A 15,365-nucleotide genomic window follows, 5' to 3' on the forward strand; every position below is an offset into this window, starting at 1 on the left:
CATTCAGTTCTTTCATAGTTATTCTTTGTTCTAAATAGTCATTATTTTCTTTATTTAATTTTTCACTTTTGTAAATGTGTTCTCTGATTTCTTCTCTTTTAACAAATAATTCCAATACTTATTCTTTAATTATCTTGTATATTCCTTCTTGCTGTCTTGTTTATTTTCACTTTTAATTCCCATTTTTCCTCCTTTTATTATTTTACTCACATATGGTGCTACCTATTCTTTTTCCTTGTAAACAATATTTTTGCTTATATAACAAGTTAATGTTAGATTCATTTTATAAATTTCTCTTTCATGAAAGGAATTTTTCTTCTCCAAGTCTCTGAATGTTTGACTTAATATCTTCTCTCACTCCTTTTCTTCCTTATACATTCTAAAAACACTTTATTTCTCTTTAAAATTAAACCACCAAAATAGTTCAATTCTCAGCTCTCTCATATTCATATTATTTTTTCATAATTCCTTATTTTTTTCTTCTAAATTTAATTCCTTTTCATTAATTCTCTTCATTCCTTTTCTTCTTCTAATATATTCTTCATTTTCCTGTACTTCATCCGATATAGCCACATGATCTTGATTCCTTTTTTTTTAACTTTTAAACGATCAGGTATTAAAAATCTATTTCTGTCCTAATTTAATGCGTTTTGTAGGTCCAATGGCTATTTTCCCATGCACTTAATTTTACACTTCTCATAATTTCTTTAACCATTTTTAACATTGCAATTGCTCTTATTTTTTCTTGATGTACAATTAAAATCTCTAACCACTATAATGTCCATATTTACACAAGTGTATTCAAGAATATTTTTAAACATTTCACTCTCTTGTTACATGTGCATATAAAGCTATAATTCTATAAACATACTTTTTCCATCTCAAGTCTGTTACCGTAATCGTCCTAGTTCCAGTATGGTTACATCTAGTATTTTAATGCTTTCTTGACGTAATATACATATGCTTGAGCACATTTCTTTCTCCATGTTCCAAACTACCGCACAATTCCAAAGCTTTTCAGTTTGTGTTCTTTCTTCCTCTGTTAATAATCTAATATCTTCTAAAATAATATGTGCATCTACTCTAGCACATCATTGTAATATACCTATTCTCTTAAGGGTTTTCATACTGTTCACATTTAAAGGTAATATTTTCAGCTTTTAAAACAGTTGGTATAGTAGAATGTTTATCCCTTTCCTTTCTTATTTTCTCTAAGCATTATATTTTTGACTTTTCTTTTCCTTTCTTTAACTCTTTTCCCTATCTAATTTTTTTTATTTCTTACTGTGCGTCAAGCCAGCTTCTTCCTCACTTGTCTCCTCTGCTTCTTTTTCCTTGTTACTTTAACTTCTTGTATCACCTCTTTACCAGTCATTGTTTTGTACAGTCTTGTATCACACATTCTTCTCTTTCTCCTGTATAACTTAATTGTAGTCTTGCACATTCATTTCACATTCTAGCCATGAATGACCAATATTGCCACATTTTTTGTACTTTAAATCACTTTTTTTTTTGCATTATGCCCTATTTTTCCACATAACATCTTTTTTATCACATTCATTGATTAAATGATAATTTTTTTCCATAAAAATGTCATTGGTTGACCCTTGTATTTCACAAAACCATATTACCATGAACATTAATACTAGATACATGCATAACATTATAATTTTCCATTTTCGTCATTATTCCACATTCCCATCCCCCAGTCCATACTCATATATTTTGTTGCGTCCATTACTTCTTTACATACAGCTAACAGATGTTCTTTAAGTTCTTTTGCTTCAACTTCAGTTCTGAACTAGATCATTATTCTTTTTTTGTTCATCTGTATAAAGCTTGCACCACATATTCTGACCATGGATAGATATTTTTATTTTGTTCATATGCACCCAAAAAAATTTCCATGGCCTGACCAGTCTCAAATATCAAGTCACAAAAAGTCTCTCTCAATTAAAATAAATGCTCTTACCTCTTTTCCTTTGACACCCAGAGGTGCTATGACAGAGTCCCAAACCTCATACCTATCCAAACTTTTTTTTTTACTGCTCAAACTTACTGTATACTTATTTTTTGTTTCTTTTATTTCTTTTTTCTTTGTTCCTTCTCTAACTGTTTGTGCATAGGTTTTTGTCTCTGGAACTTTCTGGCGCAGTCTCTTCTCCTTTTTCTTTTATTTTTTTCCATGATGTCACTCCATGAAATTGCTACTCCACTTTCTGGTTCACTTTGGTTTATTTCTTCCAAATCATCCCATCCCTCCAAATTGGAGAGTTATAATTATGCATTTTTTTCAGCAAGCTTTCCTCTGAATCCATCTCTGTTTCAGCTACAATCTCCTTTTTCTCCAGTGTCACTGTTTTTTCTGCACCCACATCATTGGGAAAAAAAACTTCTAGTTGTGATTTTACCATTTCAACTACATTTTCAGTAACTTCCATTCCACTTTCAACACAAGCTGAATCAACCATGATGTTCATCGTGTTTCACTGTTGCAGTCATGACTGTAGGGTTCTCCCCTGCCGGCAGGCAGCCCTCTGTCGGCCAGAATCCCAAAGTCTGGGTCCGGCGTCGGCTGTTCAGCCATGCTCCCTGACGTCAGAGCGCCAGGAGTACAAAGCTGACAGCCGACGCCATCTTCTCCAGTCTTTCTTGCCGTGCGGTGATAGCAGTATCGCAAGTGCCGGTCGGCTGACTCCTGACGATTTTTTCTGATAAACTTCAGTCCGAAGATTTTCTTCTCCACTCAAAGCTAAGTACCCGTTAGAAACTTTTTCTTGCTCCACTCCGATGTCAGAAAAAGTTAATAATTGTATTTCATGTGGGAAGCAAATACCTCATAAGGATTTTCATTCTTACTGTATTCCTTGCTTAGGCCCTGACCACGACGTAGCTAGTTGTCGGTTTTGTGCTAGATTCAATCAACGTACAATTAAGCGAAGGTACGATTTTGCTTTTCATTACTTTGGTAGGCGCTTTAACTACAAAATGTCGTCGGATACGGTTCCGGCTACCGGAGTTCACAAACGTCGCAAGGATAAAGACAGGCCTCCGAGGTCCAAATCTGATGATAGCGCACAAGCGGAGCCAGCTTCAGGTTCGGCCGTCGTCAGTGAGGTGCTTTTGCAGCCCCCGTCGTCGGCCATTTCAGAACCGATGGCCGAAACAGACTCTCATGAGGAGCCAAACGGGCCTTTAAATATTTCTATTGAAGGACCTTCGGACAATGCTCCTTCGGATGGGTCCGGAGCCGCTGTGCAGGTACCGGCTTCCGAAGGGGTTTTCAGGCCTACTCAGCTTATAATAAAGGCAAAGCCAAAGACAAAGGCAAAGACTCCTTCTAAATCAAAGACTGCAACACAGGCCTCTTCTGAACCGGCTCCCAAGTCACAGAAACAGTTACTCAAAATGGCGGAGGATTTACTTACTATGATTAGGGGTTCACATCCCCCTCCAGATAAAAGGCCAAGGCAGGATGTTTATTATGATTCCTCTGATCAGGCTTCTGTTTCCTCAGTTTCTTCTTCTTACCAGGAATATTCTTTCCCTCCTTATGAGGATTCTGATGCTGAGGAATCCATTCCTTCAGCTTCTCCCCCTGAGGATTTCTCTTTTGGGGAAACTTTGCATGAAATGAGGGAACATTTCCACTGGGAAGGACAGGAGTATTCGGAATCTAAGAAAAGACTGAGGGATTTTCTTCTTCTTCCCCAACATAGGCCCCTGGCTATTCCTCCTGTTTTGGATATTGTGGATGATGCCTTTTCGGAGGTTAACTTAACCCCTCACTCTTTTCCTCCTGCTCCTGTTAAGCCTGATAGATATTACAGGGTTCCTGATTCCCACCAGTTTTTATACAAGAACCCTTCTGCTGACCCTGAAACCATTTCTCAGGGTCCTAAGGGAGTTGAGGCCGCTTCTGCCAACAATCCCATTCCTACTGAAAAGGATTCTCGATCCTTAGAAAGATGGGGCAAAAAGGTGTACACTTCTGCTACTTTGTCCATTAGGGCTTTAAACTGTCAGTTTCATATGCTGAAATACCAGCAATTTCTCTTGTCTGTTTTAAAACAAAAGCTTACTTCCATTTCTGCCTGTGCGGATGATAAGGAATTACATGACTTATTGCATGCCACTGAACAAGTTGGGAAGCATGGTTTACACTGTGGATTTGATGCCTTGGAGGCTTCTTGTAGGGCTGCGGCCTCTGGCACAGTCATTAGAAGGCATGCATGGCTAAAGGAACAAAATTTGCCTGAACAAGTAAAGGCTAAATTATTGGATGCTCCTGTTCAGCATAATGTTTTGTTTGGATCAAAAGCTGAAGAGGTGATTAAAAAGATGGAGGATAAGGCGAAATCCATGCAAACAGTTAAAGATTTCTTACAAGCACAGCCACCTAGATTTAGCAGGAATTGGCCTTCAAAAAATTGGTCCTTTCCCACTTCAGACAGGTCTCACAGGGGTAGATATAGACGCTCCAGAGGAAGGTCTCAAACACAAGCTTCTTTTAGACCAAGACAGTGGACTGCTTCCACCCCTAGGGGGGGAGAGGACAGGTCACAAACTCAAAGGAAACAAACTCAATGACTCCCTCTGTTGGGCTACAGGAACTTCTTGCCTGGAAGCCCCTCTCGGAGGAAAACTCTCTCTTTTTTATCAAAATTGGACTCAAATAACCCAAGACAAGTGGGTTTTGGATGTGGTTTTAAGAGGTTACAAATTCCATTTTCATACCTTGCCAAGGCCAAGCGGATGGCCAGACCTTCCAAAACATCAATGGACGGAGGCCTTAAACCAGGTGGAAGCTGTTTTGGCTATGAATGCCATAGAACTGGTTCCACTTTCAGAGATGGGAAAAGGTTTTTACTCGAGGCTCTTTCTAGTCCCAAGGAAGCAAAACTCATGGAGACCCATTCTGGATCTGTCGGTCTTAAACACTTTTCTAGAGATTCCAAAATTCAAGATGCTTACTCTACAGCAGCTACTTCCAATGCTGTCCAAAGATGCATGGATGGTAACTTTGGATTTAAAGGAGGCATATTTACACATTCCCATCAGGCAGGATCGCAGAAAATACCTCAGGTTCAAGGCCGGATCGGGGCACTTTCAATTCTCTGCGCTGCCCTTTGGATTGTCTACTGCGCCCAGGGTCTTCACCAAATGCCTGGCTCCAGTAGTAGCTTACTGCAGACTCAAGGGAATTCAAATTTACCCTTATCTGGACGATTGTCTTATTCAGGCAGACAGCAAGGATGTCTTACTCCAGCATCTAGAATTTGTACAGAACCTCCTCAAGTTCCTAGGATTCTCTGTAAACATAAAGAAGTCAAATTTGACACCATCACAACAGATAACCTTTCTGGGTGCTCTTCTAAACACCACAACCCAGATGGTATTTCTGACATCCGAAAAACAATTACAGCTGGCTTCAACTTTCAAAACCTTGGCAACTTTAACTCAACTATCTGCAAGGAAATTCCTGCAGGCTTTGGGTTACATGGCCTCCTGCATCCTTCTCATGCCATATGCAAGACTTCACATGAGGAAAATACAGTGGTACCTAAAAAGTGTACGGTCTCAGCATTGCCACTGTTTAGACATACTGATCTCCGTCCTTCCTTGCCTTCAAAAGGAATTTCTTTGGTGGTCCAGGGACATGTGCTCTAAACAAAGGAAAACCCTTCCGTCTGCCTCCTGCCACTCAGATTCTAACCACGGACGCCTCTGATTATGCTTGGGGAGCCCATTTCCGGGGCAACTGTGTGCAGGGCCTTTGGACAAAGGATCAGAAGCACCTGCATATCAATTTAAAGGAAATTTTAGCCATTCAGAAAGCTCTATTGGCCTTCAGGAATCTTTTACAACCAGGACAACTACTAATACGGACAGACAACACCACAGTTATGTGGTACATAAACAAGCAAGGGGGATCTCATTCCTACCCCCTTTGCAGACTAGCCATGGATCTATGGAACACAGCTCTAGCTTGCAATCTGGATCTTCAAGCTCAGTTTCTACCAGGGAAACAAAACTTCCTAGCAGACAGTCTGAGCAGAAACCTTTCGGATCCACATGAATGGATTCTGGACACCAAAATATTCAGGATGATAGCAGTCTGGGGGTGTCCTCACATAGACCTCTTTGCATCCCATCTCAATCATCAACTACAGAATTTTTGCACCAGGACTTTCCACAGAGAAGCTTGGAAAGTGGATGCCCTGTCATTCAGTTGGAGGAACCTCTCGGGATATGTCTTTCTGCCTCTTCCTCTTCTTCCACGGGTCTTATTGAAGATAAAACAGGACAAGCCCAAGATGATAATCTTGCTGGCTCCAAATTGGCCTCAGCAGTTTTGGTATCCAACTCTAAAAAACCTATGCCTGGAGCCCCCTTGGGTTTTACCTCAGTCTCCAAACCTTCTGTCCAAACATCAGGGTCAGGTTCTACACTCTCATGTCAGAACTCTCAGCCTGGCGGCCTGGTTAATCCAGGGCCCTTGATTTCTTCTTTCCTACCCAAGCAGGTTTTGGATGTCATTTTAGAAGCCAGACGTCCTAGCACTAGAAAATCTTATGCAGGAAAATGGAAAAGATTTTGTTCCTGGATGCAGGCTCAGGATTCTGATCCTCTTCTTCCTAACATTACTTTAATTTTACTTTACTTGACAGATCTCTTACATAAGGGTCTCTCTTTCTCTTCCATTAAGATACATGCCTCTGCTATTTCTGCTCATTATAATACAGACCCTCCCATCTTTTCCCACCAGCTCATGAGACAGTTTCTCAGAGGAGCTAAGAACTTAAGACCTCCTAGATCTCCTCCCATTCCTGCTTGGGATCTCAACTATGTTTTGGAAAAACTAACCTTGCCTCCTTTTGAGCCTGCTGCCTCTTCTGACATCAAGTTTTTATCTTGGAAGACAGCTATCTTGTTAGCCCTAACCTCTGCCAGGATAGTTTCAGAGTTACAAGCTCTTATGGCTGTGGAACCTTATATTATTTTTCATCAAGACAGGGTATCTTTGAGGACTAATCCTACCTTCATGCCTAAGGTGGTTTCCAAAGTGGCTTTAAATCAAACTATCCACTTACAAACCTTTTTCCCCGCTCCTCAAAATAAAGGGGAAAGGATCTTACATTCCTTGGATGTACACAGACAACTACGTTTTTACCTGGACAGAACCAAGGACATCAGAAAATCAGAACAATTGTTTGTTTCTTATGCTTCAAGTTCCCAAGGTAAAGCCATTTCAAAACAGACCATTTCTAAATGGATTGCTCATGGAGTCAGATTTTGTTATTCACACCATGGAAAGCAAATCCCAGGGAGTATAAGGACTCATTCCACCAGAGCTGCTGCCACTTCCGCGGCCTTCCTCAGGGGAGTTCCTACCAAAGACATTTTGGAAGCTGCAACTTGGAGTTCAGTGCATACTTTTTCTAAGCACTACAATTTACCTCTCTACTCTGAGTCTAGGGCAGGCTTTGCCTCTGCAGTCTTGCAGGGCCTTTTAGCCGCCCCTTCTTCTTTGACCTCCTCCCTTTCTTTCAGCTTTGGGATTCTACCCTACAGTCATGACTGCAACAGTGAAACACGATGAACATAGTACAGTTGTGTATACCTACCATAAATGTAGATGTTCGAGTGTCTTCACTGTTGCAGTCTGGGTTTCCCTCCCTCCTGCCCCCTCTTATTTTTACTTTTGTGTAGTTCCTTTTTTCACCATTCTTCTGAGGTGTATTTGCAAAGGTTATGGGACCTTTTTCATTTTGGGACTCCTGACATCTGGGGCAAGAAAAACTGGAGAAGATGGCGTCGGCTGTCAGCTTTGTACTCCTGGCGCTCTGATGTCAGGGAGCATGGCTGAACAGCCGACGCCGGACCCAGACTTTGGGATTCTGGCCGATCGAGGGCTGCCTGCCGGCAGGGGAGAACCCTACAGTCATGACTGCAACAGTGAAGACACTCGAACATCTACATTTATGGTAGGTGTACACAACTGTACTTTTTCTCCCTGTTTCTCCAGGCCATCTCCATGTCTGGAACAAGGAAGTCCATTGTGTCACACACAAATGCTTTCCTGTACCACCAAGAGTAGGGGAAATTCCCAGATGCCCTGGCCTAATTTCTCCTAGGCAGTATGAATACTCCACAGCCAAATTTCTCCTAGTCAGTATGAATACCACCTCGTCTCCCATGAAAAGAGGCCATTTGCCTAGTGAGACTAACCTGAACAACAAAGTGTAAAAAAAAAAAAAAAAAAAGAAATACAATAAAAACTGAGATATATTATATGCAGCTTTGCAAGTTGGTAGTGCACAGAGCTGCTTTCATGGTACCCTTTAATTGAAGAGTGTGTAAAGAGCCTGTATATATAGTTTAAAAGTTGATGTCTGCTACTCAGTTTAGAGACAAGTTTAGTATAGAATGGGAACAACTTTACATGCTTTCCATTTCTGGATACTTGGCGACATGAAGAAGAAATGGTGTAATTGAATGCTTTTAACTTAGGGAAACTGTTTAGACTGCCAGAAAACTTCTGTAATTTTCCATTTTAAAAGGTATCACAGACATTTCATTGGCATTATGCAGATTCAGCCTTCATCAGTGCAGTTGTTTTAACAACTTGGAGTATATAATTATTTTAACAGCACATTTAATATGATTTTAACTTTACTTTGACACTAGCTGTGTATATGTTTGTGTGTGTATGTATATGTGTATAATGTGTGTGTATATATATTTTTACTTTGGAAACTTGCGATACTAAAATATCGAATTTCAGTATCTTGAGACCAAAACAATGAAAGTGCAAAAAAACAAAACACCGACAACCAAAACATCGAAGTCTACAGACAAAAAGTATACCCAACCCTCCCCTCACATAAACTCACAAAAAAAAAAAAAAAAAACCTCACAGCACTGTGGCAAAATATAAGCAGGGGGGCAAGCCCCCCTGCAGCCCAACAACCCCAAGCTACTTATATATACCAACGCCGAGGTTGCACTAACACAAGAAAAAAACAAACCTAATGTAACATGCCCTACTCCCCAGTTGCACACTGTTGTACTCATCTCACAAGAAACACACTACACATATACAAAACACCCCACTTTCAAAACTTACATTACAAACACACTCACCTACCTACCCTAACTGACTTCTAAAACTTCCCTACCTGATTCTCTGAACACAACCACATGTCGGCCGCCATCTTTCTCACCCGTACACCACTAAACCTTAAAGTGACAGCATACCAGGAAGAACAGCACACCTACTGCTGATTCGACAATATGCGGTTTCCATCAACTGCACTTTCGTTGTTTTGGTCTCGAGATATTGAAGTTTGATATTTCAGTATCTTGAGATTCCAAAGTGAATATATATGTATGTATGTATGTATGTATAATGTATGTGTGTGTGTATATATACATACACACACACACATATATATATATATATATATATATATATATATATATATATATATATATATATATACACACATACATACACACATGCGCAGTCTTATTTGCTGTGGCCATTTCCAGTCATGCCTCAGACTACTCTTTTTGTTCCTCTTTGCTGTTGCTGCACAGCACTATGCATGTACCTTAACTTTTTTACCTCTTACATTTGTTCACACTTGCGTACAGTTTTAGATATGAGTAGGACAATGTCTAGCAAACTAAACACAATTTCCTACCTGATCAAAAGCAAATCTTCCCTACCTTTGTTTCACATTCTTTAGTTCAGTGGTAGTCTCTTTCTGGTATGAATAGTCTGCATAATACCTAGGAGAGAATTTGCCACCATCCTCTGATGTCATTGTTCTGACTTTATTCTGTTTTCAGTCCACATGTTTACATGTGTAACACAGTATTTTTGTTGCAGAACATTTCAGTTCCTGATTGGGATTTTTTTATGAGACTAGTTTGTTGTTTTTCTTTCTGCAGCCTGTCATGTATATGTATCCACAAGTGTACATTCCCTTGTACTCAGTTCTCTGTATATAGTGATATTTCTGGTCACAACTGCAAAGTGTTACCTCTGTCAGGGATCCCACAATTCCCTGCCTCAAAGTGTCTGTTAAAACAGAGCTTTTCAAGTGTTTTTTTCTCCCCATCTTCTCAGGTGCTGACCATGAGGCTGCACCTTTTTTAAAGGTGGTCCTTCATCCCAGTAGACGTATGTGACAGTCAGCCTTACAGACTTCTTACAAGGTCACTTACACACAGGGCAGTACCACCTTGCACACGGGTAACACCTTTCATACTCTGCTCTCTTTTCTTGCAGGAGAGTTGTCCCAAGAGATGGATTTTTTTTAATATGGAGTTATATAGAAATCTCTCTGATTACTGTAGACTTTGTCCATTTGAGAGTATTTATGATGTCGCTACTACTAATCTTTGTGTTCATGTAGTACCAGAGGCATTCCCTGGTCTTAACATATTCCATTCATGTCTCCATTTAATTGCTTTGTTGTTACTTAGCATGCTACTTTCTTTGAGACAGACCACCTAGATGCGAGTTCAAAGTATAGAGTTCAGTTTTTATTCACATTATGGGACAATGAAGTTTTCTTCTCTAGACAAGAGCTTATATAAGCAAAAATGTAAATTTTAGACTAAGTTCTTTTCAAAAGCAGAGTAAAAAGCAATGTCTTTCGGCTTTTCCCAGTTAGGGTTCACCACAGAGGATCACCGGTCCACAGATTGATTGGCAGTGGATTTTTACAGTGCCAAGTTGCCAGCCCGACGCCCAACCTTCACAAAAGGCACACCTACACGCACCTACCTGCATGTCTTTAAAGCTCACTCAGCCGCAGGGAGGACATGCAGACTCCACACAGAACTTCAGCCAAGAATCGAACCGAAGAACCTCTTGCTGTGGGGCGATAATGCTAACCGCTGCACCACCGAGGCCCAGAGACATTAAATACAGTGGAGGATCAGGTGCAGATGAGAAATTGGTGGGTATATTGGAAGTTGAAGAATGGGTTGACTTATCTGACTGCATTAAAATAAAGCTGGTTCTTTGGACCAGTCTTTGTAAATAATTCTGTTAGCATACAAAAACCAGTGGCACTGCCATTAATCTAGTCTGAAAATAAATAGGGTAAACCCAAGAGCATTTTAGTATAATTTGTGTCCTGGTATGAAAAGGAATACATTTGTGGCAGCCAGATAAACATTTTGAAGTACTTTAAGTAGCCACATATTAAAGTATTCCAGGTTACTTTCCACAAATCAAATCTTACCTCTGCAAGCCACAATAATGAACAAAGAGCAGACGGTCAAGACAATTTCCTCCACAGGCAGACCCATCAATTATAGCTACTAATTTATAAAGTAAGGGCTACAAAGTAATGCATTCAGTAACTTTCTGATCCTTGACACAAGAATCATATTTACAAAATTGCTAAAGTAACAGGTTTTGCATTAGCATGTGTTTTCTGAAAGGTGCAATGTCTGAAGCTCAAATGTACATCATTCAGTGTGCAGCAACTCTCTTGTATACACAAAACTAAACATTTTGCAAGGAACCAACCAAAAATATGAGGAAAAATTAGGGACAGTAGAGCATGTAACTCTCAACTTTGCTCAGGAAGTCGGGACAAACTAAATGTAACTGGGGAGACAAAGGCCCAAAATAGGGGATCATTTTTTAAATGTTGCTTTATCATTTGTATCACTGCACATTTTCTGAAGAATACAAAGTATGAAACTCTAAATGTCTTGTATTATTGGCTGACTTAATCCTCAGTGATTTATTAGAAAACCAAAATGATTACAAGGGATGGCAAATATGAGTCAAAATCAGGAACATTTCAGACACACAGCTATCTAGTTGCCTTTCAGGGATCCAAAATAAAAGAAAACGTACCTGCTGCACCACACATTCTTTTTCAGACCCTCCACATTGCAGATCTTCACTATACTGTTGTGGTTATTACCCTCCATGATTTAAAATTTTCCTGGTATCTTGCTCAGTGCCACCCTATGTGATCTAAGCAATGAATCACAGAGCCTCAGAGCTTTGAGGCTAAGTGATCTGTTCTGTAGTTTCTAGGTGGGACTGAGCAGATCATTGAAGTTAAAAGTGCAGTACTTTGCTTGTAGGACTGCAGGCTTGGCTAGTTGAAGTAACCACTAACTTGTGCTGCGGGTGATGGAGAACAATCAGCCAGCTTTGGGTGGTGCCATAGAGGCCATCTAGGTGACCCATGCCTAAGGCCAGAAATGCCCTTTATTCACATAAGAGATGTTGCTAGCCCTCCAAATTATACTGTGAATCCTACTAATACGTGCAACATGAGGAAAGGGTAGCCTTGCATGATGAAGTCTGAAATTCCTAAAAGTCAGGTTTAGTGTTCAGATGTTCACCTGAGGTGCATCTCCAATGCTTAAAGATTCATAATGTAGCAGTGAGTGTAAACCTTTACAGTAATGGTGAGTATGTAGATGCAGCTGTAGTTTAGTAATGAAGGAATGCTGGAAGGGCCGCAACCTGATAGCAATGGCAGAAAAATATGAAAAGATCCTTATAGAGAGAGGCCTTCTCAGTAACCCAATAAAAGTTCTTGACAAAAGGATACTCTTAAAATGAAAAGATTTTTGCCAAATGTCAGTAGCACTGAGATTGTTGCCTAAGAAACAGCATAGGTGCCATCTATCATAAATCAGAATCAACTATGACCACAGAACAACAATTTTTTTTCTTTTCTCCCTTGCCAAGACACAGTTTTGTCCGAGACGGTTTGAATTTAAAGGCTAGACGTGCTAAATGATCTTGTGTGCTCTTAAGGAACTTCCTATTTATTCAAGAAAACTGTTAGTTCAAACTTGTTCTTTATTTTCTTGACTTTGTTACATGACAGCTGCTTTGTTGCTTTCTTATTACCAAGGCTAGTATTGACGGAGTAGCTGTTTCTAGAGTGCAGCACTAATGTCTGGAATTGCTTGTCCTTCACAGATTCCTCCAGGAACACAGTCAGACCAGAGGATTCGACTTTCTGGTAAAGGCATTCCTAGAGTAAACAGTTATGGGTATGGAGATCACTATATCCACGTAAAGATCAGAATACCAAAGTAAGTGTCAGCATTTACTGAACTGAGAATGTGTTTTGTAAAAACAGTGACTTTTGATTCTGATTGAAACATATCCAGTAGTGTTTGACAAAATCTTAAAAACAAATTTATGTCCTTCAAACTGAGGACTATAGAGCATGTTTTTCATTGGTATACACAGAGTATAATTACCAGAGTAGGAAATTGTAGAATATAATCTATTTCAAAAGGTAAGGAACATTGTGCAGTAAATTTCAAGTTTTTGATGTATCTGTCTGTATTTGTTGTACGGTCTGTTTTTAATCTGCATAGTAAGCTTAAGAAAAAATATACTTTGTACTTGTGTGGTATCTGAAGAGAAGTAAACTGTCTACATCTTAGAGATCCAGCAGTTTGCCTTGTGAGATACTGTGCATATTTTCTCATTGTTTATGAGTAAGGCATTTTAAAGTTAGTTAAGTGGTAATTCGAAAGTGGTAAGCTTAAACCAACTGGTTTAGATAACTTAACTGGCAGATCAGTTTATGGTGGAAAACTATATGGAGGCAGACTGCTTTGTGGCCTCTCCTGTGACCTTGAGTGTGTTGTAGCCATCTCATTGAAAATTCAACCTCTTGGGTAATATGACATTTCTGCAAAGTTGAGGGGCGAAAAAAAGAAATGGGGAAGAATTAAGGCTTGGGTTATGTGGAGACAGGCTTCCCACCCCCACACATGGAGGGTCTTGCTCTGCAACTGATACCTTGCCCTGATGTTGCATAACCGCAGGCCACATTATCAGATGTTATGGAAACATTCTGTCACTTAATTGCAACTAATTGAAGTGTATAATTTCCCAGGTATTGTCATTTTTTTTTTAATCACCATTTACTTTGTCGCTCATCTGTTAAACTAGCAGGTCAGGAGTAGCACTAGAAGGGCTTAGCTAGATGCAAAAAAAGCTGCTACTATAGAAATTAAAAAGAGCGTGAGCACAGATGAGCAGAAGTGATGGATGTAAGTGTTTGGGCAGCATGAAGGGGGTAGCACAGATTGAAAAAGAAGATTAGAAAAATTTGTGAGTTGTGGATGTGAGTCATCCATTTGATCGGGGGGCTTCAGAGTGAAATAAGATGTTGGAAGTTTATAGAACAGTGGGATAGCTTCATGATAGATAGCGATGGTAGTAGATTTGTTAGTCAGAAAGGAAAGGACAAACTGGTACCAGGGAAGAAAGTGAAACTAGAACCCATTGGATAGAATAGTCTGGATAAAGTGAAGAAAGATGAAAAATAGAGGACAGAAGTACATGGGCAATTTTCATAGTAGTACAGTTATGGTGGGTGGCCCAGAGTAAGGCAAAAGGAGAAAGTGAAAGATATAGGTTCAAAAGAAAGAAGTAGAGAGCAACTTCTTGTTCAGATGACAGTTACAGAGAGCAGTGACAAGGAAAGAAGAGTAGGTGGACCGAGATGGCCTCGCAGAGCTCAACATCATAAGGTAGATGGAGGGAAATGACCAGGGAAGAACACTCAGCCAAATGGGAAGGACAGACTTGAGGTAAAAAAGACAAAGGAAGGGAGAGGGCTTGCATGAAAAATGCAGTAGAAATGGAAAGTATGTCAGATGGAGCACAGTGAGGGAAGCAGCTAGGGCAGGCATTGAGGAAGGCTGGGGGTAGTAGAACTAAAGAAGAAGAAGTGTTTTGGGAGATGGTGGTGTGGGGCAGAAAGTGAAGAAGACATGCCAGTGGAACTGAAAAAAGAGAGATGTTCATAGTGTTATACTGCTGCAGTCATCACTCTTGGGTTATCCTGCCATCAGGCGGTCCCGCAGTCGGCCCGAGTTCCAAAGTCTTGGTCCGGCGTCGGTTGCTTTCGCTTCTTCCGTGACGTCAGTGCGCCAGGGGTGTATAAGATGCATCCAACGCCATTTTCTTCAGTCTTTCTTGCCGCGCGGTGCCCAAAGCAGAAGCAGTTCGCAAGTGCCAGTCGGCCGACTCCTGAGAATTTCAAATCGAATTTCAGACCGAAGTCTTCATAAAGCTAAGTACCCCGTTGGGGAACCTTTTCTTGCCTCAGTCCAATGTCAGAAAAAGTTAACAATTGCATTTCTTGTGGGAAGCAAATACCTCATAAGGACTTTCATTCTTATTGTATTCCTTGCCTAGGCCCAGACGACGACGTCACAGGTTGTCGGTTTTGTGCAAGGTTTAATAAATGAACTATTAAACGTCTGTTTGATTTCACCCGACATTATTTTGGTAGGAAATTTAATTATACCATGCCGTCTGAGCTACCGACGACCGGAAT

General features: G+C 40.2%; 1 protein-coding gene across 2 annotated transcripts in view; it reads left to right on the forward strand.

Annotated features, from left to right (window-relative positions):
* The window catches only part of DNAJA3 (DnaJ heat shock protein family (Hsp40) member A3), a 911,667-nt gene that overhangs the window by 641,978 nt on the left and 254,324 nt on the right, over positions 1-15,365 (forward strand). For both annotated transcript variants that reach the window (XM_044089330.1, XM_044089331.1), the window contains exon 9: positions 12,980-13,095. In XM_044089330.1, the coding sequence (XP_043945265.1) occupies positions 12,980-13,095 (116 nt within the window). The remainder of the gene's footprint in view (positions 1-12,979; positions 13,096-15,365) is intronic.

The sequence above is a fragment of the Protopterus annectens genome, chromosome 12.part0, assembly GCF_019279795.1.
Source record: "Protopterus annectens isolate FY-2018-M chromosome 12.part0, PAN1.0, whole genome shotgun sequence".
NCBI classification, from domain to species: Eukaryota; Metazoa; Chordata; order Ceratodontiformes; family Protopteridae; genus Protopterus; species Protopterus annectens.